This window comes from Meles meles, chromosome 5 (assembly GCF_922984935.1).
Source record: "Meles meles chromosome 5, mMelMel3.1 paternal haplotype, whole genome shotgun sequence".
NCBI classification, from domain to species: Eukaryota; Metazoa; Chordata; class Mammalia; order Carnivora; family Mustelidae; genus Meles; species Meles meles.
The window spans coordinates 145,920,846-145,948,699 of NC_060070.1; the positions used below are offsets into that span (position 1 = coordinate 145,920,846).

The 27,854-nt window shown below is 45.3% G+C and overlaps 1 protein-coding gene across 6 annotated transcripts in view; it reads right to left on the reverse strand.

The window, feature by feature from the left end:
* MBOAT1 (membrane bound O-acyltransferase domain containing 1) overlaps positions 1-27,854 on the reverse strand; it is a 250,232-nt gene that overhangs the window by 28,389 nt on the left and 193,989 nt on the right. For all 6 annotated transcript variants that reach the window (XM_046006674.1, XM_046006675.1, XM_046006673.1 and 3 more), the window contains 5 exons: positions 25,376-25,521; positions 24,315-24,392; positions 18,644-18,739; positions 3,465-3,520; positions 1,405-1,459 (listed from right to left, as the gene is read on the reverse strand). In XM_046006674.1, the coding sequence (XP_045862630.1) occupies positions 1,405-1,459; positions 3,465-3,520; positions 18,644-18,739; positions 24,315-24,392; positions 25,376-25,521 (431 nt within the window). The remainder of the gene's footprint in view (positions 1-1,404; positions 1,460-3,464; positions 3,521-18,643; positions 18,740-24,314; positions 24,393-25,375; positions 25,522-27,854) is intronic.

The window sequence follows — 27,854 nt, forward strand, 5'->3', positions numbered from 1 at the left end:
TTGAAAAGCCTTCAGTCTCGGATTTTTCTTTAAGATCCGCAGGAAAGCCAATCCTAAACGCAGGCATTTTCTTGGTAGATGATGAAACAACACGTGGTCTTTCTTTGTAAAAATCCCCCTAAGTTAGAGACCTTGCAGAAAGGGACATTAATAAGAGGTTGGGTGGCTTAGTGAAGGCGTGGGGCTCCGTGGCGCCCTCTGCTGGCCGACGGCGGCTATAGACACGGAGGGCGAGGTCCAGGGTCATTCTGAGGCAGGGAAGTGCTCGTTCTCAGCAGCTCTGTCAGCAGGAGAGAATGAAGGTAATAAACACGAGGCAGGGTGGGAACCTGACCTAATGTGAGCTGATCCAGATGCTGTGAAATGGGAAAACTCCCTCCCCACTGCCAAAATAAACACAAAAGCAAATGATGGGTGGAACCAGTTTCCATTTGAAGAGGACACACAAAACTACCACTAGAGCAGTCTCGCGTCTGCTCCAGCATCCAGGCACGAGGTCGCCAACCACAGACACAAGGAGTAGCAGGGAAAAATTCTACAGAGACCAGCTCTCGGTGGTGTTTTAATCGCATTTAAAGGGGCAGGATAGTATTGTGGGGAAAGTTTCCCCCAAATGCCATTGCTAACCAGTCACTGGAATTGTGCCCTACATTTTTACCCCCATAACACTGAGGAAAGAATCTGATTCATTTGTCTCTTGCAGTGAGTCTCCATGGCTTCCGAGTCTCAGTCCCTTAATGTGAAAACGAGGCACTCAATCTCTGTACCACTCAGGACCCTCTCTTCTTATCCCTGACTACCTCCTGGAATTCTCCTATAGGAACCCTGAACCGTGGCTACCCATCCTTCCCCCCGCGATGTGCTACCCCACGAGCCATTTCCATTCCCTATCAATGTTATCCTCCTCCCTCACAGCCTCCCTTCCTCTCCAACACCCACACCAGCCACAGTCTGCCTTTAGCCTGCTTCCTGCTTCCTGCCTCCTGTCTCCTACTCCAACCCTACTTCCTAGCCATTTTCACAGTGGCATTTAATCATACTGATGTGCACTGATAACTGTTTCTTGAGGACCCTCAGACACATGCCCAATAAAAATAACTCTGTAATAGACCTAACAACAGCAGTGAAGAAGAATCTTGCAAAACTAACAAAATTACAGACCTGTCTACTCTCTGTCCCAGCAATCCCGCTTCTGGGACTCTATCCCACCACTATACGCAAACCTATTTAAAATGACTTAGGAACAGGGTTTGAAAAGCCAAAGATTGGCAGACAACCCAAGTATCCATCAATAGCTTCATTAACAAGCAATAATACATCCATATAGCAAGTTAGTCCATATTAAAAAATGAGCAGGGTTTCTAGACGCTGATATACAAAGGGCTCGAGAATTGTTACACTTACTTTACAGCAAGTCGATGTTGCTCGGCAGAGAGGTCTTCAGGTCTTCGACCTAATCCTATAAAAAAGAAAAACATAGCAATACAATTTTTGAAGTAGAAAATTCCAGAAGAGGCTTATAAAAGTCATTTGGAAAAAAAAGTGATTTCTGTCACATTTCATTTATTTCATGAATCATAAAATCATTTTTTTTTTCCTAATGCTCTAGAATAGTTAGCCACAAGTACACGTGTGAGGGGGAAAGTCTCCAGGTTCTCGTGAAGAGGGGAGGAAGCAGGGCTTACTCCTACTTAAACTGCACGGTAGGACACAGATCCCAGAGAACTCCCCACATCTCTGCTCCTTACCAAAGTGCAGATGTTTTCACTGCTACAGGAGAGGGAGAGAGACTTGCCTTTGCAGCCCGCACCAGCTCAAAGGCCTCCCTGATTACGCTAGCAGCAGACACCTGCTACCAGCTGAGGGTGTGGGTTTGGAATGGGGAAAGGAACAGGGGACTTTCCTCTTCCAAAAAAACAGGAAATGTAATCCTGAATGCAGGGAAAGTACAAGACTTATGAGGTGATTCTTCTTCTTTTAAAATTCGTCCATGCCAGGAAAAAAAACCCAAACAAACCCAAATCACCTTTGTGCTTCTCATAAAATTTATATGTTAACTTACAGCTGCAGAAACTGAAGCGTCATCTAATAAGCTATAAACATTGAACTACAAAGCTGTATATCCAGCTAAGACTGATGATGGTCACCAATCATAAAGGCATTTCAGAAATATGCATATAGGAAGACTGGGTTTCTGGAATTTGCTTGTTCCTACTACTCACAAGAAAAAAAGAAATGGCAAATAAACATCTTCTGCACATAAGGGTTTTTCCAGAAAATCGGGTAAACTGAGAATGCTTTAAAAAGTAAATTCAGGCAAAAAGCCTATTAAAAAAAAAAAAAGGCAGTGTTTAAAAAGAATCACACTCACTTTCTAAGATGTCAGCAATACATCTCTAGCAAATCTAGAACTTAAATTGATTTTAGCTGTCGGTTTATGTGCTAATGTTAGTGTATCACCACTACCGACTAGACTTTTAGGTACAAAAACATTTAGCAGTGTGCCCCGGTTTGCCCTGGACTTTCAAAGTTTGGGCCCTAAAAGTCTCATGCCTGGGAAACTGCTCAGTTCTGGACAAACCAGGACAGTCAGTCACCCTAGAAAGACTCTGTCCTTGGTATAAATGTACCCAGCTCTCTACAGAAACGACTAAATCGCCAAGTATGAACTAGGAATATCCAAGGCCAAAACGAAATTAAATCAGCTTTAAAGAAAAATAAGACTAGCTAAGAGAGACTATAAATCTTCTCAACCTGTTCACATGTAAATTAGCTTCAACAGTCTGAAAGCATTTGCCGGAGCAGTACAAATCCGTAGAGTATCCTCTTACTAATTGTACGTGACACCTCTTATGCCCATATTGAAATCCTCCAACCCAGCTGAAAGTGCCGTCCTCCTTCCCTGGAACCAGGCTTTAATCATGTAGTTCACCCTTTCTGGTCATTTTCAGGAAGGGCAGGAGGAAGGATACGTTTAGTTTTATACGAACAGAAGATTCTTCCTTCTTCCAAGGAGAAGGGTCAGGCTAATCTCATTAGATAATTTTCCAAGCCAAACAAAACAAAAACACTGAACAAGACAAAACTAGCATTAAAAAAAAAAGGTTAACCAGCCAATACTATTCTTTATTACCTTGTGAGCTTCTCAGATTAAACCAAAGAAAAACGATGCCGTTTCTTCCCCAGAGATTTGGAAACGAAGGGCAGAGAGTGCCATAAATTTAAAACGTTATAAAGGTAAACAGAAAACCGGCTGTTCGCAGTATAAATACTTCAGCCAATTTAGATTACAGAAATAAACCTGGGAAAGTAAAGAGCATGATTACGGAAGCTTGCAAAATCTGACAAGTTATAGAAGATCTTCCAGCCCTTGGCTAAACTCTGGACTTCAGGGGAGAGTCTAAACGAAGAGCTCTGAACATCAGGCTCACTCTCGGAACCAAAAGCAGAGTTGTTTTTCTCACCATCATGAACTTGGAATGCCAAGGTCGTGATCTTCTGCGTGACAATCATCAGAGGCCTAAAAGAAAGATAGAAGAGAATCAATTGGCAGAAGGACCACTAGAAGAAACATTCTATTTCTCTGCATGGTAGTTGTTCATCTTGAAAGCTATTCAATAAAATGCAAAAAAAACCAAAAAACGGAATCAAAAAATTCCCTTCCAAATCACTTTAGATAAGTAGATACAACAACACTGAATGAGAGGACACCAGAGAGCCCCTCTTGCCCAGTTACTCCATGTGTGAGTTCCAGGACCAGCACCATGAGCATCTTCTGGGGCTCATTAAAAATGCAGACCCTCCATTCCAGGACCAGAAAACGAGGACCTGCATTTTAACAAGACCTCCAGGGAAACTCAGCTGCACATTGAAGTAGGAGCAGCCCCCGTCTGGGGGGGACCTAATTCAGCGCTCTGGCTCCACCTGGATGAGCTCCATGTTCTGGCTTTTTCACCCTAATATGTTCTAAACTGTGTTATTCTGTTGAAGGCAATTCTTCCGAGCACACGTAGTAAGATGCTTCTGTAAAATGCGACCACCTGTCCATAAACCATTTAGCGACAAAAAATCAGACCGATTCTCATTTGAAAAAAGAGATCAAATAAAAACTTGTCTAAGAAGTGGCACCCATGCCAAAAAGAACACCAATTCAACAGAGGCAAGACTCGCTTTTTTAAAAATAAAGATTTTATTTATTTATTGGAGAGGCAGAGACAGAGGCAGAGATAGTGAGAGAGAGCAGGAACAGGGAGGAGAGGGAGAAGCCGGCTCCCTACAGAGCAAGGAGCCCAAGGTGGGACTCGATCCCAGGACCTTGGGACCATGACCTGAGCTGAAGGCAGGCTCATGACCCACTAAGCCACCCAGGAGCCCACAGCTTTTTAAAATAGTGATGGAATAACTAGACAGCAACATAAAAAGAACACAAAAATAATTTTTAAATGTATCAAAGATCTAAGTGTAGGAGCTAAAACTATAAAACTCTTAGAAGAAAACACAGGCATAGGTCATGAACTTAGATGTGATGGTTTCTTAAATATAACAAAGCACAGGTAACAAAAGAAAAATGTAGATTGAATGAGTATCATTAAAACTTAAAATTCTGCGTTTCAAATGACACACACCATCAAGAAAGTGAAAAGACACTTGATAGTGACTATACGTGCGACTCATACGTCTGGTACAGGACTTGGTAGTAGAATATATAAAGAACAACTAGAATTCACTAAGAATAAGACAAGAACTCAATTTAAAAATGGCCAAAGGATCTGAATGGACATGTCTCTGAAAAAAGATATACAAATGGTAAATTAGCAGATGAAAAGATGCTCAACAATACTCGGTCATCAGAGAAATGGAAACCAAATCATAAAGCACTTCACAAGCACAAGGATGACCAGAATCCCAAAGGTAACAAGGGCTGGTCCGGAGGTGGAGAAGTGGAACCCTCATTCCTTGCTGGTGAACATTAAAAGGTCCAGCCACTTTAGAAAGTCTGAGAGTTTCTCTTTGTTTTTTTTTTAAGATTTTATTTTTTATTTATTTGACAGACAGAGATCACAAGTAGGCAGAGAGGCAGGCAGAGAGAGAGGAGGAAACAGGCTCCCCTCGGAGCAGAGAGGCCGACGCGGGGCTCGATCCCAGGACCCTAAGATCATGACCTGAGCGGAAGGCAGAGGCTTTAACCCACCGAGCCACCCAGGCACCCCTGTTTTGTTTTTTAAGATTTTATTTATTTATGTGCCAGAGAGAGGAAGCACAGTGAGAGAGAGAACACAAGCAGGGTGAGTGCGAGAGGGAGAAGCAGGCTTCCCACTGAGCAAGGAGCACGATGCAGGGCTCGATCCCAGGACCCTGCGATCATGACCCGAACCAAAGGCAGACACCTAACAACTGAGCCCCCCAGGCGTCCCAGTCTGGCAGTTGCTTAAAAGGTTAAGCACAAAGTGACTGTATAAACAAGACATTCCACTCCTAGATATATATTCTTGAGAAATAAAAATCTATCTACACAAAAACTTGTACACATGTTCAGAGCAACATTATTCATAATAGCCCAAAAGGAAATAACCCCAATGCCCACCAACTGACGAACGGATAACTGAAATGTGGTATGTCTATATAAATAGAACATTATTCAGCAAAAAACACAGTGAAGTACCGACCCGTGCTATAATTTGGATAGACCTAGAAACCATCACGCTAAGTGAAAGAAGACACAAAAGTCCTAGGTTGTAGGGTTCCATTTATATGAAATAGCAGAATAGATATATCCATGGAGAAAGGAAGCAGGTTACTGGCTGCCTAAGGCTGGAGGAATTGGGAGGAAATGAGGACTGATGGTAAATGCACACAGGTTTCTCTGGGGGGTGATGAAAACGTTGTATTAATTATGCTAATGTTTGCACCTGTAAATCCACTCTGCGAATATGCTCAAAACCACTGCATTGCCTTCTCCAGATAGGTGAACTGTAGGATATGTGAATTATATCTCAACAAAGCTGCAATTTTTATAAATAGCATCTGTTTTCAATCGTCCACCCCCATTTAGTACCCTTAACAGTTCCATTCTTGCCCAACCAGACAAGATAAACCCCACTGCTCAACCGTAACGTTCTTCAACCCTTCTTAAGTCTAGCCTGGTTTTCTGATACACTGTTGAGGTTTCCTATTGAATTTGCTGTCTCTGTCCCCTCTGGACTGATGGCTCATTTATGCATATGGTGAGAATAGCATCCCTGGGATGACCCCGGGATGCCACACTCCCCGTGAGCTCAGGCCAAGCATGTGGGAGGATGGGATGGGGAGGATGGGATGGGCAGGACGGGATGGGCACAGACCATTTTAGGCCAAGTCTGATATGTGACAGCTGACTCCACCTCTTGCCTGGGAGTCCTTTTTCCTCCTTAATTCTTCCCCTTCTAGTTCCCATTTTCCTTCTCTATAAAATAACACGCATGCGGGGCGCCTGGGTGGCTCAGTCGGTCAAGTGTCCTGCTCTTGGTTTCAGCTCAGCTTATGATCTCAGGGTCATGAGATGGAGCCCAGCCAAGAACTCCCCACTAAGCGTGGAGTCTGCTTGAGATTCTCTCTCTCCCAACTGCCCCTCCCCTGGCTCATGCACATCCTCTCTCTCTTTCAAATAAATAAAATCTTTAAAAATAATAAAAGAATATTCATGTAACATGTTTAAACTATCAGTATAAACTAATAAGCTATTTTAAAGTACCAACAAATACCTTTTGAAATCTAAACACTCATGCCCAACTTTGTATCTTATTGGCAAAAGCCCAATGGCCACTTTTGGAAACAAGGTTCCTAATATCCCACAGGATGCTAGCAGAAGAGAAAGGGAGTCTGACTGCGGACAGAAGGGAAGGACTGCCATGCTCTACCAGGACCGGTGAGAAGGAGGCGTGGCAAAGTAGGGAGCCATCCCGCTCATTCGAGCACAGCCAGACATGCTCATAGCTAACACTGATTGTGACTGTGCTCCTGTAGACTGAAAAAAACAACTGTTCTTCCACAGCCCTAAGGTTGGGGTCTTAGAATAAGAGCTACAGGGAAGCTTTCTACAACAACGCGGTCTTACAGACCAATATAATTTTGCATCTCACCTTCCTGATACTCAACAAGACTTTGACTCAGAATGTACAACAGATGCCGAGAGCTATTTTTTTTGTTGTTGTTGTTTTTGTTTTTTTGAAAGGGGTTCACTCTAAGCGTCACATTCAAGGTAGTTTCAAAACATGACTTTCAAAGCGCAATTTCTTTCCAAAGCCTTTTTAGCTTTTTTTTTTCCCTGCAAGATCAAAGGTCCTAAGAATCAGTAATAGGACCTAAGCCCCCCAGCTTCCCTTACACAAAGTCCAATACGACATTTTAAAAAATTTGAGGCTCACATCCTGGTGACTATGCAATCTACAAACCAAGTAAGTTCCTACTTTCCATTTAATTCATAACTTCAGGGGCGCCTGGGTGGCTCAGTGGATTAAGCCCCTGCCTTCAGCTCAGGTCATGATCTCAGGGTCCTGGGATCGAGCCCTGCATCGGGCTCTCTGCTCAGCAGGAAGCCTACTCCCCCCGCCCCACCCCCGGCCTACTTGTGATCTCTCTGTCAAATAAATAAAATCTTAATTCATAACTTCAGCTTTTAAAGGGTCTAAAAAAGTAGATATATCAAAAAAGAAAATGTCATGGAATTAGCCTACCTTTCTGTCTTTAAAGAAATAGAACGTTTGTTTTCCTCTGGCATTACATTTAATGTATTTCATATCAGGGCTCATGTTCAAAAAATGCATCAAGTGGTCTCATATATGCAATGGCCTTGAGCAGAAGTCACTCAAATCTATGGGTTCTGGGGGCGGGGGCGTCAACGATGAGGCAGGGATTAGCCGCAGCTCCTGCCCATTAGATCTCCAACTTCAGGCTGGGGCCACACCCCCTCAAGCTGTGCCAGCCGTTGGCAGAGCGCACCAGTCGCTGAACTCGCTGAAATTGTTTTAGACCTGCAGTGCCTTCCTTCCTTCCCTCCCGCTGTCATCTCGCCGGTCAGATAGGCATTTTAATCTGCAGGCTGTTCCGGCCTCTCCAGCTCCCCTCACAGGCATTTCACATGACAAATCTCTTACTCCTGTTCCCATCTTAGCATTTGCTCCTCAGAGAACCTGGACGAATACAATACATAATATGGAATTTCTAGATCATGGTCAATAAATACTTATTAATGGAGTGCCTGGGTGGCTCAGTGGGTTAAGCCTCTGCGTTTGGTTCGGGTCATGATCTCGGGGTCCTGGGATTGAGCCCCGCATCGGGCTCTCTGATAGGCAGGGAGCCTGCTTCCTCCTCTCTCTGCCTGTGATCTCTGTCAAATATATAAAATCTTTTAAAAAATAATAATTATTATTATTATTCTATATGAAGTCTGCACTATTGGGTCTAGGTAAAATCTTGTATTGTCGTCATTATTTTGGGGGTGGGGGGGGAATGTCTCTTCTGGAGAGAACAAGCAGCTGTGGACCAAATAGAATTCCTGGTCATCTAGACTACTTTCAACAATACATTGCTTCTGTTTGAAACATCTCAAGCAGTTTCAAGCAACTTAAGAAATAACTCACACATGTGATCGTGGGTTTATTAAACCCAACACACTAATTGCCAGTGAAAGAGCAGATCTACAACCTGCTCACTGGAATTAGAACCTGTTCACCAAGAGGAGATGGAGTTAGCGTCCTCCTACCTACTCACGTGGCCTCCTTCTTCTGTGGGAGTAAGGAGGAGGCCATATGCTCCTGCGCAGAAGACTTCCTCTCTCCACATTTTTTCATTGATCAATTTACTTACACTTATGAATAGATCAGGTGCCAAATTTAGAATGCCCAAGTTATGAGACTGGAGAGTCAAATCCAAAAAGCTACTGACTTAAAAGATGAAACTCAAATACCATCCATGTTGTATTTCGGTCAAAACCTAAAATAATGCAAGACGTGTCTGACGGTTTATGATTAGAATTCATGCTAACTTTTGCAAAGCTGCAAAACCCAGCACACACGAGCACATACTACAGGAGGGACACAAAAAGGCTCCTTGGTGTAGCCAAAGAACTTCCGCGGAACAATGAGGCCTTAACACTTGAGTGGTACTCAGATTTTGCACCCTCTGGGAAGCGTGCTTTGTCCATGGATTTGTACACACTCACTGGTAGTAGGCGCTGCACTTGAATCCATGGGAACCATCTGATCAGTCTGACATCAAGGTTTGAGTCCAGCATGGTTGAGGTAGGGCCATTTATCTTGTCTTACAAAATGTTTCCATGAAAAAAAAAGATAATCACATCAACTCTGAGGAAGATGGGATAGTAGGAGGATCCTAAGCTCACCTTGTCCCATAGATACAGCTAGAAAATAGCCACATCCATGTAAATGACTCAAAAAATGACCTGAAAACTGGCAGAACGGACTCTTCCACTAAACACAGGAAGAGACCACACTGAAAAGAGTAGGAAAGGTGCAGACATTGTTGGGAACCAATCTGGTTGTAGGAGAGAGGGACACTCCAAGCATGGACAGGAGCAGACCCCATACCAGGCTGGGGACCCACACTGGGAAAATGAACCTCCATCGCCATTTGGCTTTGAAAACCACAGGGCCTTAACCTTGCCAGTTCTTACGACCATCAGGGCTTAACATCTAGAACCCTGAAAATCAGCGGGCTCGGCTCTCAGACGGCTGGAGGGTGATAGGGAACGGAGTCCTGAACCCTAAAGAGACAGCGTAACAAACAGCCCTGCTGAGATAGAGAAGCAGCAGCTGGAAAAAATACCTGGGAGATACCGCGGTATACAGAAGATTTATTTGCAAATCTCAGAATGCATGCTTGAGGGCCAGGGAATCTTTAGGAATCTTCTCCAAAAACAAAAAGCACCACTTCTCTCCCCCACACCAATGCCTAAATAGGACACCCACAGAAACCAGCTCAAACTCTCTCCAACTAGCTTGCTAATACCGCACAACACCCACTCTCCCCTGCCCCATCCGATCCGCCCTTGGCAGCAGTCCATTCAGAACAGCACCACAAGCTGGCATTGTGCAAGCAGCTGCAACAGGGACCAACACCACTCCCAGTGACTCCTGCCTTGGGGAGAGGGAACAATAACCACACACACCAGTTAGACTGTGACCCCACCAGTGGACTGGGGCAGGCATCTGGTCTGACTGAAGGCCCCACCCACCAACTAGAGCCGTCAGCAAACAAACAGGAAGAGTACCCTTCAGTTCCATGTGACCACAGCTCTGGAAAATGCCTGGTCTGAGCTAACTCAAGCCCAAGGCAGCCCAACTGGCCCAGTAGCAACAGAGAACTCAAATCCTGCCCACAATAGGCAGCGAGAGCCACTGCAGACAACTGAACGGAAGACACATGCAGCTCAGCCACAATGGTAGGGCACACTCAACACACAAAGGAAACCACCATGAAGCACCAGGTCCTGGTGAACAGGGGACACTGCTCTGCAGAGCACCACAGGACGTCTTCTTCGTAAGGCCACTACTGTCAGGAGTAGAAGACATAGCTGACTTTCCTAACACAGAGAAACAGACACAGAGATTTAGACAAAACGAGGAGACAAAAGACTATGTCCCAAATGAAAGAACAAGACAAAATGAGAGCAAGAGACCCAAATGATAGAGAGAGATAAGTAATATGCCTAAAAGATCATTTAAAGCAATGGCCATAAATATACTCACTGGAGTATCTCAGTGAGATGTTCAAGAAAGAGACATAAAACATAAGAATGAATCAATCAGAGATAAAGAACTCAATAACTAAAATTAAAAACACACAAGAGGGAATAAATGTAGACTAGAGAAAGCAGAAGAATGGATCAGCGACTGGTAGGGCAGAGTAATGGAAAGCAGTCAAGCTGAACAAAGAAAGAAAAAAGAATAATAAAAAATTAGAGAAGATTAAGGGAACTGAGTGACACCATAAAATGTAACAACATTTACATTGGGTCCCAGAGGAAGAAAGAGAAATGAGGGCAAAATTTATTTCAAGAAATAATGGGTGAAAACTTCCCTAATAGGGGAAAGGAGACAGAAATCCAAATCCAGGAGGCACAGAGAGCATCCCCTCCCTCAAAAAAATTGACGCAGGGAAGTCCACACCAAGGCACAAGAAATGAAAATGGCAAAATGTAGTGATAAAGAGAAAAATTTTAAAACAGCAAGAAAAAAGAAATTGGTTACACATGGAGGAAACTCATAAGGCTCTCAGCCGATATTTCAGCAGAATTTTTGGAGGCCAAATGGGAGAAGTATGATATTTTCAAGTGCTGAAAGGAAAAAATCTGCAGCCAAAAATACTCTGTCCAGCAAGGCTCTCATTTAGAATAGAAAGAGATGATGAATTTCCCAGATAAGATCAACACTATTGACAAACCTTTAGCCACACTCCTTAAAAAAAAAAAAAAAAAAAAGGGAAGCAAGAGAGAACTCAAGTAAACAAAAGCCAGAAATGAAAGAGGAGAAAGAATAATAAAAACCACAGAAATACAAAGGACTATAAGAGAATATTAGGAAAATTAGATGTCAACAAAATGGACAACTTGGAAGAAATGGATAAAATCCTGGAAGTATATAACCTCCCAAAAGGGAATCAGGAAGAAACAGAAAATTTGAACAGACCAATGACCAGTAATGAAATTGAATTTAAGGTCCAGGATCAGACAACTTCACAGGTGAATTCTACTAAACACTTAAAAAAGCCTCAGTACCTAGTCTTCTCAAATAATCCCCCCCTCCCCAAAAAAAGAAAAGGAAGGAAAACTTCCAAATTTATTCTATGAGACCTGCATTACCTTGATACCAAAATCAGATAAAGCCATTACAAAACAGAACAAAAGAAACTACAAAAAAAAAAAAAAAGAGAGAGAGAGAGAGTGAGAGAGAACTGTGGCCAATATCTGATGAACACAGATGCAAAAATCCTCAACAAAATATTAGCAAACCAAATCCAATAGTACATTTTAAAAAAATCATTCAACACAATCAAATGGCATTTATTGGAATATTCACAAACCCATCCATGTGATACCTCACATCAATAAGAGAAAGGATAAAAACCAGGGATCATTTCAAGATGCAGAAAAAACATGGATATTGTATCCATTCGTGATAAAAACTCTCAACAAAGTAGGCTAAGAGGGAATACAGCTTAACATAATAAAGGCCATATATTTAAAAAAAAAAAAAAAAAAACCCACAGCAAATAGCATCTCCATGGTGAAAACTGAGAGCTCTCCCCCTAAGATCGGGAACAAGACAAAGATGTACACTCTCCTTTTTATCCAACATATTACTAAAGGTCCTAGCCACAGAAATCAGACAAGAAAAAGGAATAAAGGACATTCAAATGGGTAATGAAGAAGCAAAACTTTCACATTTGCAAGTGGCACAATGCCATATATAGAAAACCCCTTGAACTGGTAAGGGGATTCAGTAAGATCGCAGGATACGAAATCCATTGCCCAGAAATCCATTGCATTTCTATACACTTGTAAGGAAGTAGCAAAAAGAGAAATTAAGAAAATAATCCCTTTTACAACTGCACCAAAAAGAATAAAATACCTAGGAAGAAACCTAACCAAGGAGGTCAAAGAGGTGCAGTCTGTAAACCAGAAATCACTGATGAAAGAAACTGAAAATGACACAAGTGGAAAAATATTCCATGCTCATGGATTGGGAGGATATTGTTAAAATGTCTGTACTAGCCAATGTAACATACGGGTCTAGTGCACTCCCCATCAAAATACCAATAGTTTTCACAAAACTAGGAAAAATAATCCTACAACTTGTGTGTAACCACAAAAGACATCAAACAGCCAAAGAATAACAACAAAATCACAAAATCAACCCATCAAATATACTTGGTAGAGCTCAAACTCATGTCCTTGGAATTAAATTCCAAGTTATGGTGCTAGTTATCAAAAAGCCGGTGGAAGCCTGAAGAAGAAACATGAAATAAGCAAATCCTGAAATATCCCTGCAAATATCACTTCTCTGCCCCTCTGACAGAACCCAATTATTCACACCTACTGGGTTGGTCAGAGGGAAGGGTCAAGATGTCATAAACCAACAGAAGAAAACACATTTCCATGGACAAACAGGCAAATGATCACCTCCCACCAGCAAGGGGTACAGGCTAGCGATATTTCTATGATGCTCCAGTAAGGTAACAGGGAACACAGAGGGCTATTGTTCCACTCCTAGAGGCCATAGTTCACCGTAATACACACTGGTAATACACTTGCAAATATATTTCAATAATACTTAGGATTTCTTATTATAATCATATGAAAAAAGCAATTATTAAAATCACCAATAAAACCCCCCGACAGAACCACACTGTCTTTGCATTCTGAATAGCCCTTTCCAGCCTCTCCTACGCATGTCCACCTTCATTCAAAAAAGGGGGGGGGGGGGTCTTAAGTCATGTATTAGCTCTGCAGTTTTGATTTTCCATTTTACTGTAAGCATTTTTCAGTGTCACTAAACATTCTTTGAAGACATCAATTTCAGTGGACACACATTCGTACCGTAATTCGATCTTTCACCTCTTTTGGACCATTTAGGATGCTCCCAGTTTTTCACTACTATTGACAACAGCTGAACACACTTATGAATAAATTTGATCTCCTTAAGGTAATTCGATCCCTAGGAATTTATCCTATCATGAATATGACTTTTTAAAGATAATTATTTATTTGAGAGAGAGAGCGAGCAAGCACACGGACCAGTTGGGGGAGGGACAGAGAATCGAAAGCAGAAACCCTCTAAGCACGGAACCCCAAGCAGGGCTTGATCCCAGACCCTGAGATCGCCATCTGAGTCGAGATAAGAGTCAGGTGCTTAACGGACTGAGCCACCCAGCTGTCCCTAGAATATGATTTTTTAAAAGAAAAAATTCTGGCTTGAAATTTTATAGGCGAAGTTGCCTTCCAGAAGGGTAGTACCAATTTATACCAGTGCTCATCTCAGACTTTTTGAAAACACACAGGCAACCCCAATTGCCAACATGAAAGGAGAACAATGATCTGCTTGAATCTGGCCCAGGTAGCAACAAGGAAATAAAGATTCTTCTTGCTGCTTCCTCAGAAAACTCAATTTGTACTTTTCTGTGAGCAAAAAAGAAGAATGTGTTCCCGATCATCACAAACTTAGAAGAAATCAAGTACCAGCTTTATTACAAGCAAGTGCTGAGCTTGCCCCAGGAGAGCAGTAAATGTTCTGGTATTTTTAATAGCTCACACTCACAGAGAAACCACAAAGGACATCCCCTGCTGCATGTCTTGATAGAAACGGCATTGGCGGCAATAATAAAACTGTATCTTCTGTGCTATCCTCACTATTAATGCCAGTCCAGCCCAAGAAAACTTGATTACTTTCACAATGATAAATAAAATTTCAAGGCCCAGAATAATCTAAGGCACCAGTTTATGGGTTCCCCCAAATTAAAGACATATATATGTTGTTTGACACAAACGCCGATCTCATCCCATCCCATTCAATTCCTGTCTGGGCTCTTATTCTAAAGACCTAATAAAGGATGCAAAGCACCGAGACTTGGGTGCGTGCTCCAGAGAAGACAGCTCTCTCGTCAGGCTGCTCTAAGACACCAGAATTCGGCTGCAGAACACTACCTTATTCCTCCCCAAGATAAGACTTTAAAACTGAAATAAATGTCAGTGTGAAAACGAATTCCATTCTGAAGGGGAACTGCTCGTTGTTTGCAGGCTTATCCTTAAAACAGACACTGGGGGCACCTGGGTGGCTCAGTGGGTTAAAGCCTCTGCCTTCCGCTCAGGTCATGATCTCAGGGTCCTAGGATCGAGCCCCACATCGGGCTCTCTGCTCAGTGGGGAGTCTGCTTCCTCCTCTCTCTCTGCCTGCCTCTCTGCTTACTCGTGATCTCTCTGTCAAATAAATAAATAAAATCTTTTAATAAAAAAAAATAATTTTAATAATAAAAAAATAATAAAAAAAATCTTTTAATAAAAAAAAAAAAAAACCACAGACACTGGTCGGGAACCTCTAACGGTCAGTTAGAGGTTAGTTAGGTTTTAAATCTCAAAACATCTTGTCAGTTTCAGGTTGGTATTTACCTCTCTATTTGTTTCTCCAGGAAGGTGGATTCACGACATGAGGCATTTTTGGTGGGAGGGGAAAAAAATAATGTTGCTTACGAATGTTCTATAGGGGCGCCTGGGTGGCTTAGTGGGTTAGAGCCTTCGCCTTTGGCTCAGGTCATGATCCCAAGGTCCTGGGATCGAGCCCCGCGTCAGGCTCTCTGCTCAGCGGGGAGCCTGCTTCCCCCTCTCTCTCTGCCTGCCTCTCTGCCTACTTGTGATCTCTGTCAAATAAATAAATAAAATCTTTAAAAAAAAATAAGAAGAAGAAGAAGACACACCCGAAAACCAAATAGCTGGGGCACTGAGAACTAAAACCTACAGGTAATAGACACAGTGTCTTTGTATCTTTTCCCACAGTGTCTTTTCCAGTTCAAACATTCTATGTGTTTGTTTGGTTTTTTTTTTAAAGATTGTATTTATTTAGAGGGAGAAAGCATGTGGCGGGGGGAAGGGCAGAATGAGAAGGAGAAAGAATCTCCAGCAGACTTTGGGCTGAGCAGGAGCCCAGTGTTGGGTTCCATCTCAGGACCCTGAAATCATGACCTGAGCTAAGATCAGGAGTCAAATGCTTAACCAACTGAATCCCCCAGACATCCCCAAGCGTTCTATCGCTTTGTGTGTAATGCCAGAGCCTTCTTAATACAAGGAGATCTTAAAAATGCCCAAGCACAGGCATCACTGGAGGAAATGCGCTGGACCCCGCTGTTGGAAGTCAGGCTGACAGTGACGTAGTCCACTGTCCCCTGCCGTCCAAGTTCCCAGATCCACCACATGTCATAAGCACACCGCTGTCTTCCACGAATGCCCTTTATGTTTTCCTACTGGTGAATTCCGCCAGTTCTGGCTATGCTAAAAATGGATCAAGGATCATTCAAGAGTTTATGGTGTTGTGGACAGAACCGACGGAAGAGGAGGTGTGAGGAGAAGGGGGAGAACGGGGGACTCTGGAGGCGTTCCCCCTGCAGAATCAGGAGCGGGGCACAGCTGTTAGCCCATGAAAAGGCATGCATTCATAAAACACTGTACTGCTGTCCTACAGCGGCCACAGGTGAATCCCACAAATCAGGTGGCTTAAAACCAGAAACATCATCTCACTGTTTTCTGGAGGCAAGGCATTGGCAGAACTGGTTCCTTCTGGAGGCTGCGGCAGAACCTGTTCCGTGCCCTCCTCTAGCTTCTGGCGGCTTCTGGCCATCCCTGGAGTTCTCTGGCCTGTGGCCACATCACCCTTCCCTGTGCGACATCTTCACACGGCCTTCTTCCCTCTATAGGTCCCCAGCATCTGTGTCTCCCAGGGCCTCCTTAGGAGGATGCCCCCCGCCATAATGAAGGGAGAGCCCGCCCTCATCTGGTGTGTCGGCATCTTAACTAGTTACACCTACAAACATGCTCTGTCCAAAGAAGAACAGGTTCCGAGGCTGAGTTCAGGAAGACATGAATCAACCCAGCACACAGTGATGCGGGCACAGGGCAATGTCCCCTACGGACTCGCAGTCTCTAACTTTATGCGCATTCCACAGGCTTTGCTCGCCCCTGCATCCTGGGACCCGGCCTGGCGGGTTCGGGGACCTCAGTCAGTGGCTGCGGAGTGATGCATGAATGAACCTCTTGATTCGGCACCAAAGCCTTGTTGGCTCATGGACCTGCTGAATGACAGCCTCTCTCTTCCATAAGCCACCTCCAGACTCCTGTCCTCTAACGTGGACCGAGAGGGTAAAAGAAAGTCAGGAGGTCTGCACTGCAAGGAAGGGAGAAGGAGGCAGCTTTCTGGGCCAACCACAGGTCCCTGTCACAGTTCCGTGCTCTTGGAAAGCTGTTCCCTCTGCCTAAAACACCCTTCCTCCAACCCCGCACCTGGCGCTGTGCCTAGCATACTGGGGACTCAAAAGCTCTTAATCTCATGAAACAAACTGAGGGTTGCTGGGTTGTGGAGAGGTATGGAGAGGGTTGTTCAGTTATGGACATTGGGGAGGGTATGAGCTATGGTGAGTGCTGTGAAATGTGTTATCCTGATGATTCACAGACCTGAACCCCTGGGGCAAATAATATATGTTAATAAAAAAATGATAAAAATTAGGGCCTCTAAGTGTGTGTGTGTGTGGGTGGGTACAGTTTGGGGGTGAAATCAAAAAATGAAGTTTGTTGATTGAACACCAGGGACAGTTATGATCGCTGTTTAAAAATGACTTTTAACATGATTTTAAAAATGATTTCTGCTCCCGTATTTTCCCACCCACTTCATTAGAAAGTAAGACATCTGTGAATTTGTTCCAGAAAACCTGAACAACCATGCCGCACAGCCTGCGGGGAGGGGCATGCAGGAAGGAGACAAGTCAAAGAGAAACGTAAAATCTGAGAGCCTGAGTGAGTGAGGTAGGGAGAACCAATGCATGAAGGGGCAAACCACAGGCACAGAAACTTGAGGACAAGGAAGTCCTTGTGCCTCAAAGCAACACCTCTGCCTTCCTAAGCTTCTTCTCGGGGGGGACCCTTGAGTTACACAACTGGCGAAATTCACAGAAGTGAGCCATGAGTTGCAACCGCTTTATTTCATTACCTGCTCTCCAATAACTCATGCATTCAAGGGCAAGTCAACCTGAGGGGAGACGGCAGGCTCTCCCCCTGACCTCAGACTCCTGCAGAGAATGGACCCGAGCTCCTAGGGAAGTAACAAGGCTACTATAATGAGTTTCAACGACTCACTCTGCCTTACAGTCCATTCCTCAGGATTCATAAAACGCTCTTCCCAAACCGACATCGACAGCGTACACAATTTTCACTGCTCTGCCCACGGTCTTCGCCAGGTGACCATCAGGAGAGGGGTGGCCCCCTAGGTTAAGGTCATGGTGACAGACAAATTTTTACGATGAGTACGGAGACCCTTGCTGTGCTGGGTATTACCTTCTAGTTGCTGGAAGTCTGAGGAATCTGGGGGAGGGGCCAGGGCAGCCAGAGACCACCCAACAGGGTCTGCTTCTCAACTCGTATGGAAGAATCTCGCTATGATTAAAAATTAGCATGATATAAACACCGACCCTGTGTTAAGAGCCTCAGACTAGGGGCTGGGAAGCTTCTTCTGTGAAGAGCAAGATAGTAAAGGTTTTGGGCTGTGTGGGTCACGCGTCACAACCACACAACCCTACCACCAGGGCAGCGTAAGAGCGGCCCGAGACGACACAGGAATGGGTCACAGCCCAGCTGTGCTCCAACGTAGCTACAAAAACAGGTGGCAGGACGGGTAGAGCCCACGGGCCCGCTTCGCCACCCCCACCTTACAACACGGCAGAGCTCATCAGACCTTCCAACCCAACCTCATCAGAGCGCGGTCGTCCCAACCGATCGAACCAGCCCACCGAGGAGTCTGCAGTGCGGGCTTGAGCCTCACAGACCCCAAGAGACCGAGTCCAGGCCAAAGTCCAGGCGCCCCCCAACCCCCACCCAGATTAAGATACTCACCCGGAGAAATCCGTAGTGAGGATTCCATAGTGGAAGATATAGATGCGGCTGACGTGGCATAGGGTCAGGTACGCCATGGCTACGAAAAAGGAGTATCTGGAACCAGAAAGAGAGTCCGATGATTAGGCAGGGCGGTGACACCATCGATCTCCTCCTCTTCCTCTCCCTCGCTCCCCACACGCACGCCACCCCAAAGTCCTCCCGGCTCGGTCTGCGACCCAGTCCGTGCACTGCCCTCACTTTCCCACGCACTGCCGGGAGCCCTTCACCTTTTGTCCCCAGGATGGCACGATGGAGTCACCCAGGGAGCTCTGCAACCACAGGCGCCTGGACCGCAGCCTCCCGATATGGGGGCTGAACCGGTACGGGGGACACCCGGCAGGTGTGACTGCACGGGCGGCCGGAGCAGGGAGCCGTGGCCCCGGGAGGGCTGCACTCACTCTCCAATCCACACACCGCCACACTCACACCGGATCTCTGCACAATACAGCCCGGCGTGATGCTGCCCACCACTCCCTTCCTCAGACGCTTTCTTCTCCTGGCCTCTAGTCTCCGTGTTCGCTGCCCACTGCTCTGGTTCGTCCATCCATGCCTCTTGCTCAGCTTAACTTACTGTACTTACTCCTTGGCTGTGAGTGTTCCCAGCGCCCTCCTCGGGACGCTCCCAGCCTGAGGCTGCAGTGACTACATACTCTGGATCATTCCATGGCTTCCTACGGACACGGGCCCTGACCACATGGGATAAACCAGCAAATACACACACACACTCATACACACATGCACACGCACACACACCCACACACGCACACACACACACACGCCACTCAAGGCACTCATCAATTTGCCATTATACCTAGGTGACGTGAAAGGACCAAAATTCAAATGATTAAGTTCTTAAGACTAAACTATCTTCATCAAGTGATTTGTGGATCTGGAAGCAGCACGCCATCCAGCAAGACGAGGGGAACTCCACGGAGTGGTACAAAATGGAAGGTTTGTATAGGCAGAAGGGTGGACTAAGGAAGTGACCAGGGAAAGAGAAGAAGGGACTGTTTCAGACAAGGTCACTTTCCCTCAGAGAGAAGCATCGTACCCTGCATCTTCCCTTTGGGGGACGGAGACGGCCACGTGACAGATCTTCCTTGGTTTGGACCAGAAAACTTCCTGGCTGACCAGGGAAGACCCCTATTTCTGGGGGAGGTTGGAAACTGCAGCGAGGTTAGGGTACTAAGCCTCGGTTGGGGGAGTTGACCCAAGGGACTCCATTGTGGGTCTGTGGTTTTCTTTCTAATGGTGATAATCGAATTAACCATTGTCTCCCCAACTAGGCCAAGAGCCCCATGAAGGCAAGAACGTCTTGTGTGTTTTACTCTCGAGAGCAGACGGCTGCATGCTACAAGAACCAACAACTAAATGAATGCTATCTGTCGTAAAAGCCTCCAGTGGGTCCCACTGTCCAGTCACATCCAAACTCCTGCACGTGACATGTGACGTGCTTCGCGCACTGAGCTCTACCTTTCCCTTCCGGACTCCTCTTCAGCCATGCTCCCTGTCCCCCTTATATTCAAATGACACCAGCTGCTCCCTCCACCATGAGAGCCTCCATTCTCAGGCTAAACGTCTTCCACGTGCCGCTGCCCCTGCCTGCAACCCCCTTCGCCTCTACTCTACTTGTGAACTGCCTAGTTACCAGGTAAGGCTCAGCAGCCAGTCAGTCCCCTGGCTTGGGCTCACCCCACCCACTGCACCCCACCTCCAGCACCATTCATTTCTCCATTCTCAGGATTTCTCTAGGACTGCGTGCCAACATACACTATTATAATGCTGAAATTACATGTATGTGTCTGTTCTGCAAACTCACCGTGACCTCGAGCATCCCTACCCTTGACCACAGACGGGCTTCGTGGACTGTTAGTTGAAATGAACTGAAAGGAGTACATTCAACATTTCAAATGGCTCAGGAGCCCCTCAGCAACACATAAATGCAGAAGGTATAGCATTTAAACATGGGTCATAACAGAGGGAAGACGGATATTCTCATATTAAATGATGCTGAACTGAAAAAACGCACATTAAAATAACTCATGAAGACTAGTGCAACCCAGGGACTCGTGAAGTAGGAATGATAAAAACCCATGTGGTAGCAAGGGAGAGCCAGACAGTGAGTGGGAAGGAGTTCCGTAAACACCAAAGCACTACCTGTCTTCACGTTCTCTTTACCGTTATTTACAAGCAAAGATGTTACGACCCCCCAAAAAAGACCTTCCCAGCCTCGGGTTCATCTTTAAGGCTTTCCAAACAGGAAGACAGTGAACAAAGCAAGTGACGAAGAGAAAGTAACTCTCTGGAGACCTGAGCCGAAGTACGATGGAGCTGGGGCGGCCTTTCTGCGTCCCGCCTCTGCTGCTTTCTCTGGCCAGTTCGCGAGGGTCAAGGCAAAAGCACGAAGTGAATTCGAAAAGACAAAGTCTCCCAGGGCCCTTCTGAATGCAACCGTTGCCTGCTTCGTCTTCCTCCTCAACAGGAGCTGGACCCTTCCGTTCCCGGCCCCTCCACTCCGAGAGAAAACCCAGTTCAACTCATTTGAGCCGTCAGAGCTATTTCCCAAAGATGGTGCCAAGTACTGTGTCCCAGTACAACAGGGCACTGTCCTCACGCTCTAGACAAACCTGAAAAAAATCTAAGGAATCCAGGAGTGGTAGAGAGAGCACATATTCTGGAGAGAGACCAACATGACTTCAAATCCCAGCCATGGCAAAACGAGTGCGAGAAGTCCAGAGAGTAGTTCTTTCAGGAAGGAGGGCTGTGGCGGAGCCTGGGGCAAAGGGATGACACTATGCCCTGCCGACCTAGGTGGTGGTAACAGGATGTATTCAGTCGGTACAAACTCAGGGATCTGTGTGCCTCTCTACTTCTCTGAGCTTTCAATGTCCTCCCCTTGGCTGGGGAGAGAAAGATCTGAATCCCAAAGTATTGTCCTAGAAAGAATATCTTTGCAATGATGATACTGATACACTAAATAAGACTTTATATACTAAAAAACAATGAAAACTACTTAAAAGAGCTTGGCTGGGGCGCCTGGGTGGCTCAGTGGGTTAAAGCCTCTGCCTTCGGCTCAGGTCATGATCCCAGGGTCCTGGGATCGAGCCCTGCATGGGGCTCTCTGCTTGGCAGGGAGTCTGCTTCCCCCCACCCCTCTCTGCCTGCCTGTGATCTCTGTCTGTCAAATAAATAAATAAAATCTTAAAAAAAGTAAAAAATAAAAATAAAAGAGCTTGGCTTAGCACTTGACACCAAGCAGGTAGCACGTCCCCCCCACCCCCAACAACTGGTCACTGTGTCGCACATTCTGACAAGAGGCTGTCCGTGTGAAGAGATACAAACTATATTCTGTTCCAGTTGGTTCAGATGGAATAAATGAACACCTGTGATTTCTGTCCAATATAGCGGCTTGGGAAGGAAACAGCCGGTGCGCCAAGACTTCTCAGACAAAGACGAGCATGTGTCCAGATATGGGTTAACTCGCCCTGGCAGCAGAGACTGACCTTCCCCTCTGCTTCCCAGCCAAAGGACTGAACTCTTGTGACCGGTTCAGCCAGGGGAAGAACGCAACTCACAAAGAATCATGAAATCCTGATCCCAAAGGAAACTTAAACCCCACCTTTTAGAGGTGGGAAATCTGGTGTACAAAGAAGCTGTGTGGACTATTTGAACTCCCGCTGCTAGAAAGTGCCAGATTTCCAATCTAATGTTCCTTCCCCGCATCAGTAGGAAGCCACTTCCCTCCATCCGGAACTGGGAGCCACTCCCTACTTCTGCTATCTTGGCAACCACACCGGCGAAGAAAGAGGGGAAGAACTTGTTCTGGCGTCCTTTCTGGTCTTATGACACGGCCCTCTGCTACCACAATATTATGATGGGGCATCAGTCAGAGCCTGTCTGGAAACCACTCAGCTTGGCCAAGGCTGGAGTGTTCCATTCCCGGCCAGAGATGAACACTGGGCCCGGCGTGGAATGAATGTGCGCGGAGGTTTCTTGACCCTCTGAAAACTGGTCCACACCCATCGACATCACGCAAGTGTGGTGAGAGATGACAAGCCACAATTTGTAAGGTCATTAAAAATGTGCTATAGAGGGGCGCCTGGGTGGCTCAGTGGATTAAGCCGCTGCCTTCGGCTCAGGTCATGATCTCAGGGTCCTGGGATCGAGTCCCACATCGGGCTCTCTGCTCCGCAAGGAGCCTGCTTCCTCCTCTCTCTCTGCCTGCCTCTCTGCCTACTTGTGATCTCTCTGTCAAATGAATAAATAAAATCTTAAAAAAAAAAAAAAAAAAAATGTGCTATAGAGATGTAACAACATTTTTATTAGTTGTTGCACTGCTTCGAAACTCAAGTTTGGGAAAAGCCAGACATTTTCACTGCCGCCCCCAACACTAAAAACAGTGTTTTGCTATAATATGAGGCATTCCCAATACTGGTTCTTAGAAATATGGATTTCCTACTTCCCTTCTGAAGGAGTGACCCAATCCCTTTCAAGGAAGGCATTTGGGAGAGAGAGGATACAATTCAATTTTTCAGAGCTCATCTGGACACAGAATTAGGTGAAAATAAAATTTAGAATGGTACAAAAATATTTTCCCTTGAAAACCACATTTATTGCAAGTAATTTACAAGCTTATCCACGAAAAAGTTAAATTTCAATGATTTTTCAGAAGGAAAACTATTGTGCTAACTGTCTTATTAATCAAAGACCCTACTGAAGTTCAAAGAAGGCAACTGTTTTTTCAGAAACGCCGTCAAGAAAGAAGTCATAGCAGGGCAAATGTCTCTCCAAAGGTCACTCCTTCCATAAATATTTATTGAGCACTTACTTGTGCCCGGTATTGTCCTAGACTCTGAGGACACAACAGCGAACTCTGTTTTCATAGAGCTTACGTTCCAGCACCACTGAAAGGCAGAATTAATATTGAGGTTTCACACAGACCCCGGGAAACACAGACAAGGCTGAACAGATACACAGGTGTCCGAGTCAATGATAGCACTGTTGTTGATTGCATTGTTGTTGATTGCATTGTTGCCTTCAAGGCAGAATTGTCACCTCTGTAGCTTTTAAATCAAAATATCATAGTACGAATACTTCTTCCCCTTTTAACATTTTATGGTACATATTTTAAGTACACAAAGTTTTGATGTAGGCACACACCTAGAAAAGCACACACTCTTCCTGCCTCTCTGATCCGATCCTTCCTCATCTCCGTGGACCAGCCCAGCCCAGCTAACCTCCCATCTGATCTCTGCCACTGCAGATTAGTTTGGGTTTTCAAGACCAGAATTTCTGCCGTGTCCTTCATTCCGCATATTTACTCTATGTGACTGTCATCAATCATTCCCTCTTCTCAACTGCGGAGTAGTACCCCACTGTGGGGACCATTGGGACTATTTCTAGTCTGGAGGCTACCACAGAGAGGCTTCTACTCTGAAATGTTTGCAAAGTGTCCTCTGAATACTCCCAGCGTTTAGGGACCCCCCACCTCTCTTTCTGATACCCCAGAAAACTTAGGATATGCAACTTGTGGTGGGCAAAATGGAGAAGGTGCCCCTTTACCGTGGGAACACATTTCAGAGGTCACAAAAAAACCCTCACATGGTCTGGTTCGCTCCCAGAACCTTACCTGTGAATACTGGATACGTTTGCGGTGACCATGATGCCGTAGCACAACACCACCAGCACAAAAAGGTGTACGGAGTACCTATAAGACATCACGGAGAGAAGGGGGGGCACTGAATATATTCCAAATTCACAGACCTACTGGATGCCCGTACCCCACCCCCTCCAAAAAGCCCATGAGCCATTAACTCGCATTTACGTAAGAGAAAATAAATCGAGTATTTTTGCTCGGTGTAATTAAGGTACTAGATCTTGAAATGGCAGGAGGAAGTCGTGACACGGGCTGCCAACCGCGGTGCTGGTGACATCAGCGATCCATAAATGGAATGCTTACACCTTTGCACGCGTACAACCAGGAGTCCAGAAGCATTCTTTCTTTCTTTAGAATTTTTTTTTTTTACATTTTAAAGCATCAGGACCCAAACTGACCTTTCCCAGACACCAAGACTGTCACCTGTTTGCTGCTTCGAAATACTCATCATCCTTTCTCACATTTTTATTGGAGGAGGAAGAGCAGCAGTCTTGTAACCTGAATAAACTCACAAATGTCCTTAAGTTGCACTTCTAGAAAGGTCGGTTCCTAAAACATTCCCCCGCTTCCCCGGAGAAGAGCCACTCCCAGGGTCATTGACTGGCTTACTTCGTAGAGTGTCATCTCTCTGTTAAGGAATGGCTCCTGTTCCCTCAAACCCGCCCTAGAACTACCGTCCTACTGCAAGCACAAGACTGACCCCAATTACCTCCAGCAGTAATGCAAGAAAAACACCAGTATCGACAACAGGTAGGAAGGGTTCCTCACCTGGAAAATGAAACCTTATCCCATTCTATTTACATGACCCACGGGGAGGTGAGTAGAAGCATAACTTGTAGAAAAGTTCACAGAACTGACTTCTAATGGGTAGTTTCTGGGTTCTAGGGTCTGAGAGTACATGGACATTCCTGGGACATCCCCATTATTCTACAATAGGAGTAAATACTTCTTTCCTCGGTGCCTGGCAAATGCCAACAACATTGCCACAAAACGCCCAAATGATGAAGATCAGAATTTCTGAGGCTCGTACTCACCAGCCAAAACAAAAGATGACAAAATAAACGCCAAAAATGGTGACAAACGCGTGCCGGACATCGGGACTGGTTTTACCAGGACTCAAGTAGATGCGGAACCAGAACGCAGCGAACAGAGCAAAGAGTTGGCATGCCACAAAATTCACCTGCACGGGGAGGTAAAGAGAGAGAGAGACTCAAAACTTCTACCCTTTTACCTGTGTGGGAATTCTCTCTACTCTTTCCAGATTTCCACACCAAGATGCCTCTAAGCACTTGGACTTGGATTGTTTCCTCGGCAGCGTGTTCGTTTGGAAACGGTTCGGGAGACTGAAAACTCCCCATGCCCTCCGCTGGCGGAAGAAGCGAGGAACCGAGTTTCATTTCCAATCCTTTAAGACTAGCCCAGGTGGCTTGTCCACCCACACACAGAGGGCTTTTTAATGTACAATGGCCTGGGGGACTGTGAGGTCAGTTTGCTGGGTCTCCCCCCCCCCACCACCACTCCATGCCTACCCCCAGGGCCATCCTAAGATAAAGTACCGGTTCCTGGAGAGTCGAAAATGAATCAAATCCATGAAGCTTCCTTCATTGACTACCTAGGAAACTAAATGCTTCTCTCCAAAGTCATCGTCAGCTGTTTTGACTCTAATTTTTCTCATTTTTAATTAACACCAAATTAACAAGAGCATTGCCCAAGCTAAATGGCACGAAAAATCCACACAGAAAAAGAAACAGCCCCGCCTTCAACTTCCAAATGCCAACCCTGTCCAATTATGCAAAACAGGCGACCAGCTTCCTTGGAAAAATCTCATTGTTCTCTCTCTCAAAAACGCTGGACCTGAAAGAAACTATAAAAGCATTCCCTGGTGTCCATCAGAAAGATCAGCTGATTTAACCCAAAACCAAAATAGACCACGTGATGGAATCATTAACAACACCGGGAACAGCGGTTCTAACTCCCCAGAGCATTCGGAGTGAAAGCTTCGCTTTTAGAAGACCCTTAATGGAAAAGGGATGGAGGATATAAATATCTGAATAGAGCCTCCGCAGGTTTTCACACGACAGAAAATAGTAGCTGCTGGTGACATTCATTAGGGTCGCCTCTGAGGTAGGGCTACAGGCAGTGACATCCACGCGACCTGAGATTGTTATGTTTTCCCAGTAAAAACCAAGACTACTCCAAAGTAGTCCTGATGATTCACAGAAATACTTTTGGAGAATTTGTTTCATTTTTTATTGATTTATATTATTATTATTATTATTATTATTATTATCATTGAGTAGGCTCCATGCCCAGCATGGAGCCCAACTTGGGGCCCAAACTCATGACCCTGAGTTCAAGACCTGAGCCGAAATCAAGAATTGGCTGCTTAATCGACTGAGTCACTCAGGTGTCCCTTTTGTTTCGGTTTTAAAAATTGACTGTGCTGGGAGCCTGGGTGGCTCAGTGGTTTAAGCCTCTGCCTTCGGCTCAGGTCATGATCTCAGGGTCCTGGGATCGAGTCCCGCATCGGGCTCTCTGCTCAGCGGGGAGCCTGCTTCCTCCTCTCTCTCTGCCCACCTCTCTGCCTACTTGTGATCTCTGTCAAATAAATAAATAAAATCTTTTAAAAAAAATTGACTGTGCTGAGTTTCCCCCTTTGTTAGACCATTTGTGTTCACTGGTTTCTCCAAAAACTTGATCCCACTACTGCCCGCCATCACTTTCTACCCTGAAAGAGGGAGAAGAGGTGAACTGTGACCTAGCCTACATGATGTGATCATACCTTTTTTAAAAAATTTAAATTCAATTAGCCAACATATCTGAAACATCATTAGTTTCAGATATAGAGTCCCCTAATTCATCAGTTGCGTATAACACCGAGTGCTCATCACATCACAAACCCTCCTTAATGTCCATCACCCAGTTATGCCATCCCCCAACCAACCCCCCAAGGTCATACCTTCTTATGTAGCCTAAATACACCATCCCGGCTCTCCCTCTCATACACAATGGAGAGGGAAAAAAACCATCTTAGCAAGGTTCAAAGAGTAAAGGAATTGACAAGTAGAAAGTCCAAGTTATGATCATCTGTAGGTGATCAGTCACACACTCTTTCCTTCTCTCGGCCACAGAGAACACAGTCACTGAGGAGAGCACCCAAGGGGAAATCTGTTCCATTCCTCTGGCTTGGCCCGTAATTACTGAGCACCCCTGCACGCGAGGAATGACTCAAAGGGTAGAGCAGTGGTTCTCAAGTGTGGTTCCTGACCAGCAGCATGGGCATCACCTGGAAAACCATCAGAAATGCAAATTCTCGTGCCCCACCTGAGACCGACTAAATTAGGTGTTCCCAAGGTGGGTCTGGCAATGCGTGCTTTAATGGTCTCCCAAGGGACAGTGATGTACAGTCACTTAGAGAAGCACTGGTATAGAGAAGGGAGACCCAGCACCTGCCTTCAGGAGCTTATACTCTAAGAAAGGAGCCCAACAACCTCCAGTCACTGTAAAGTAACA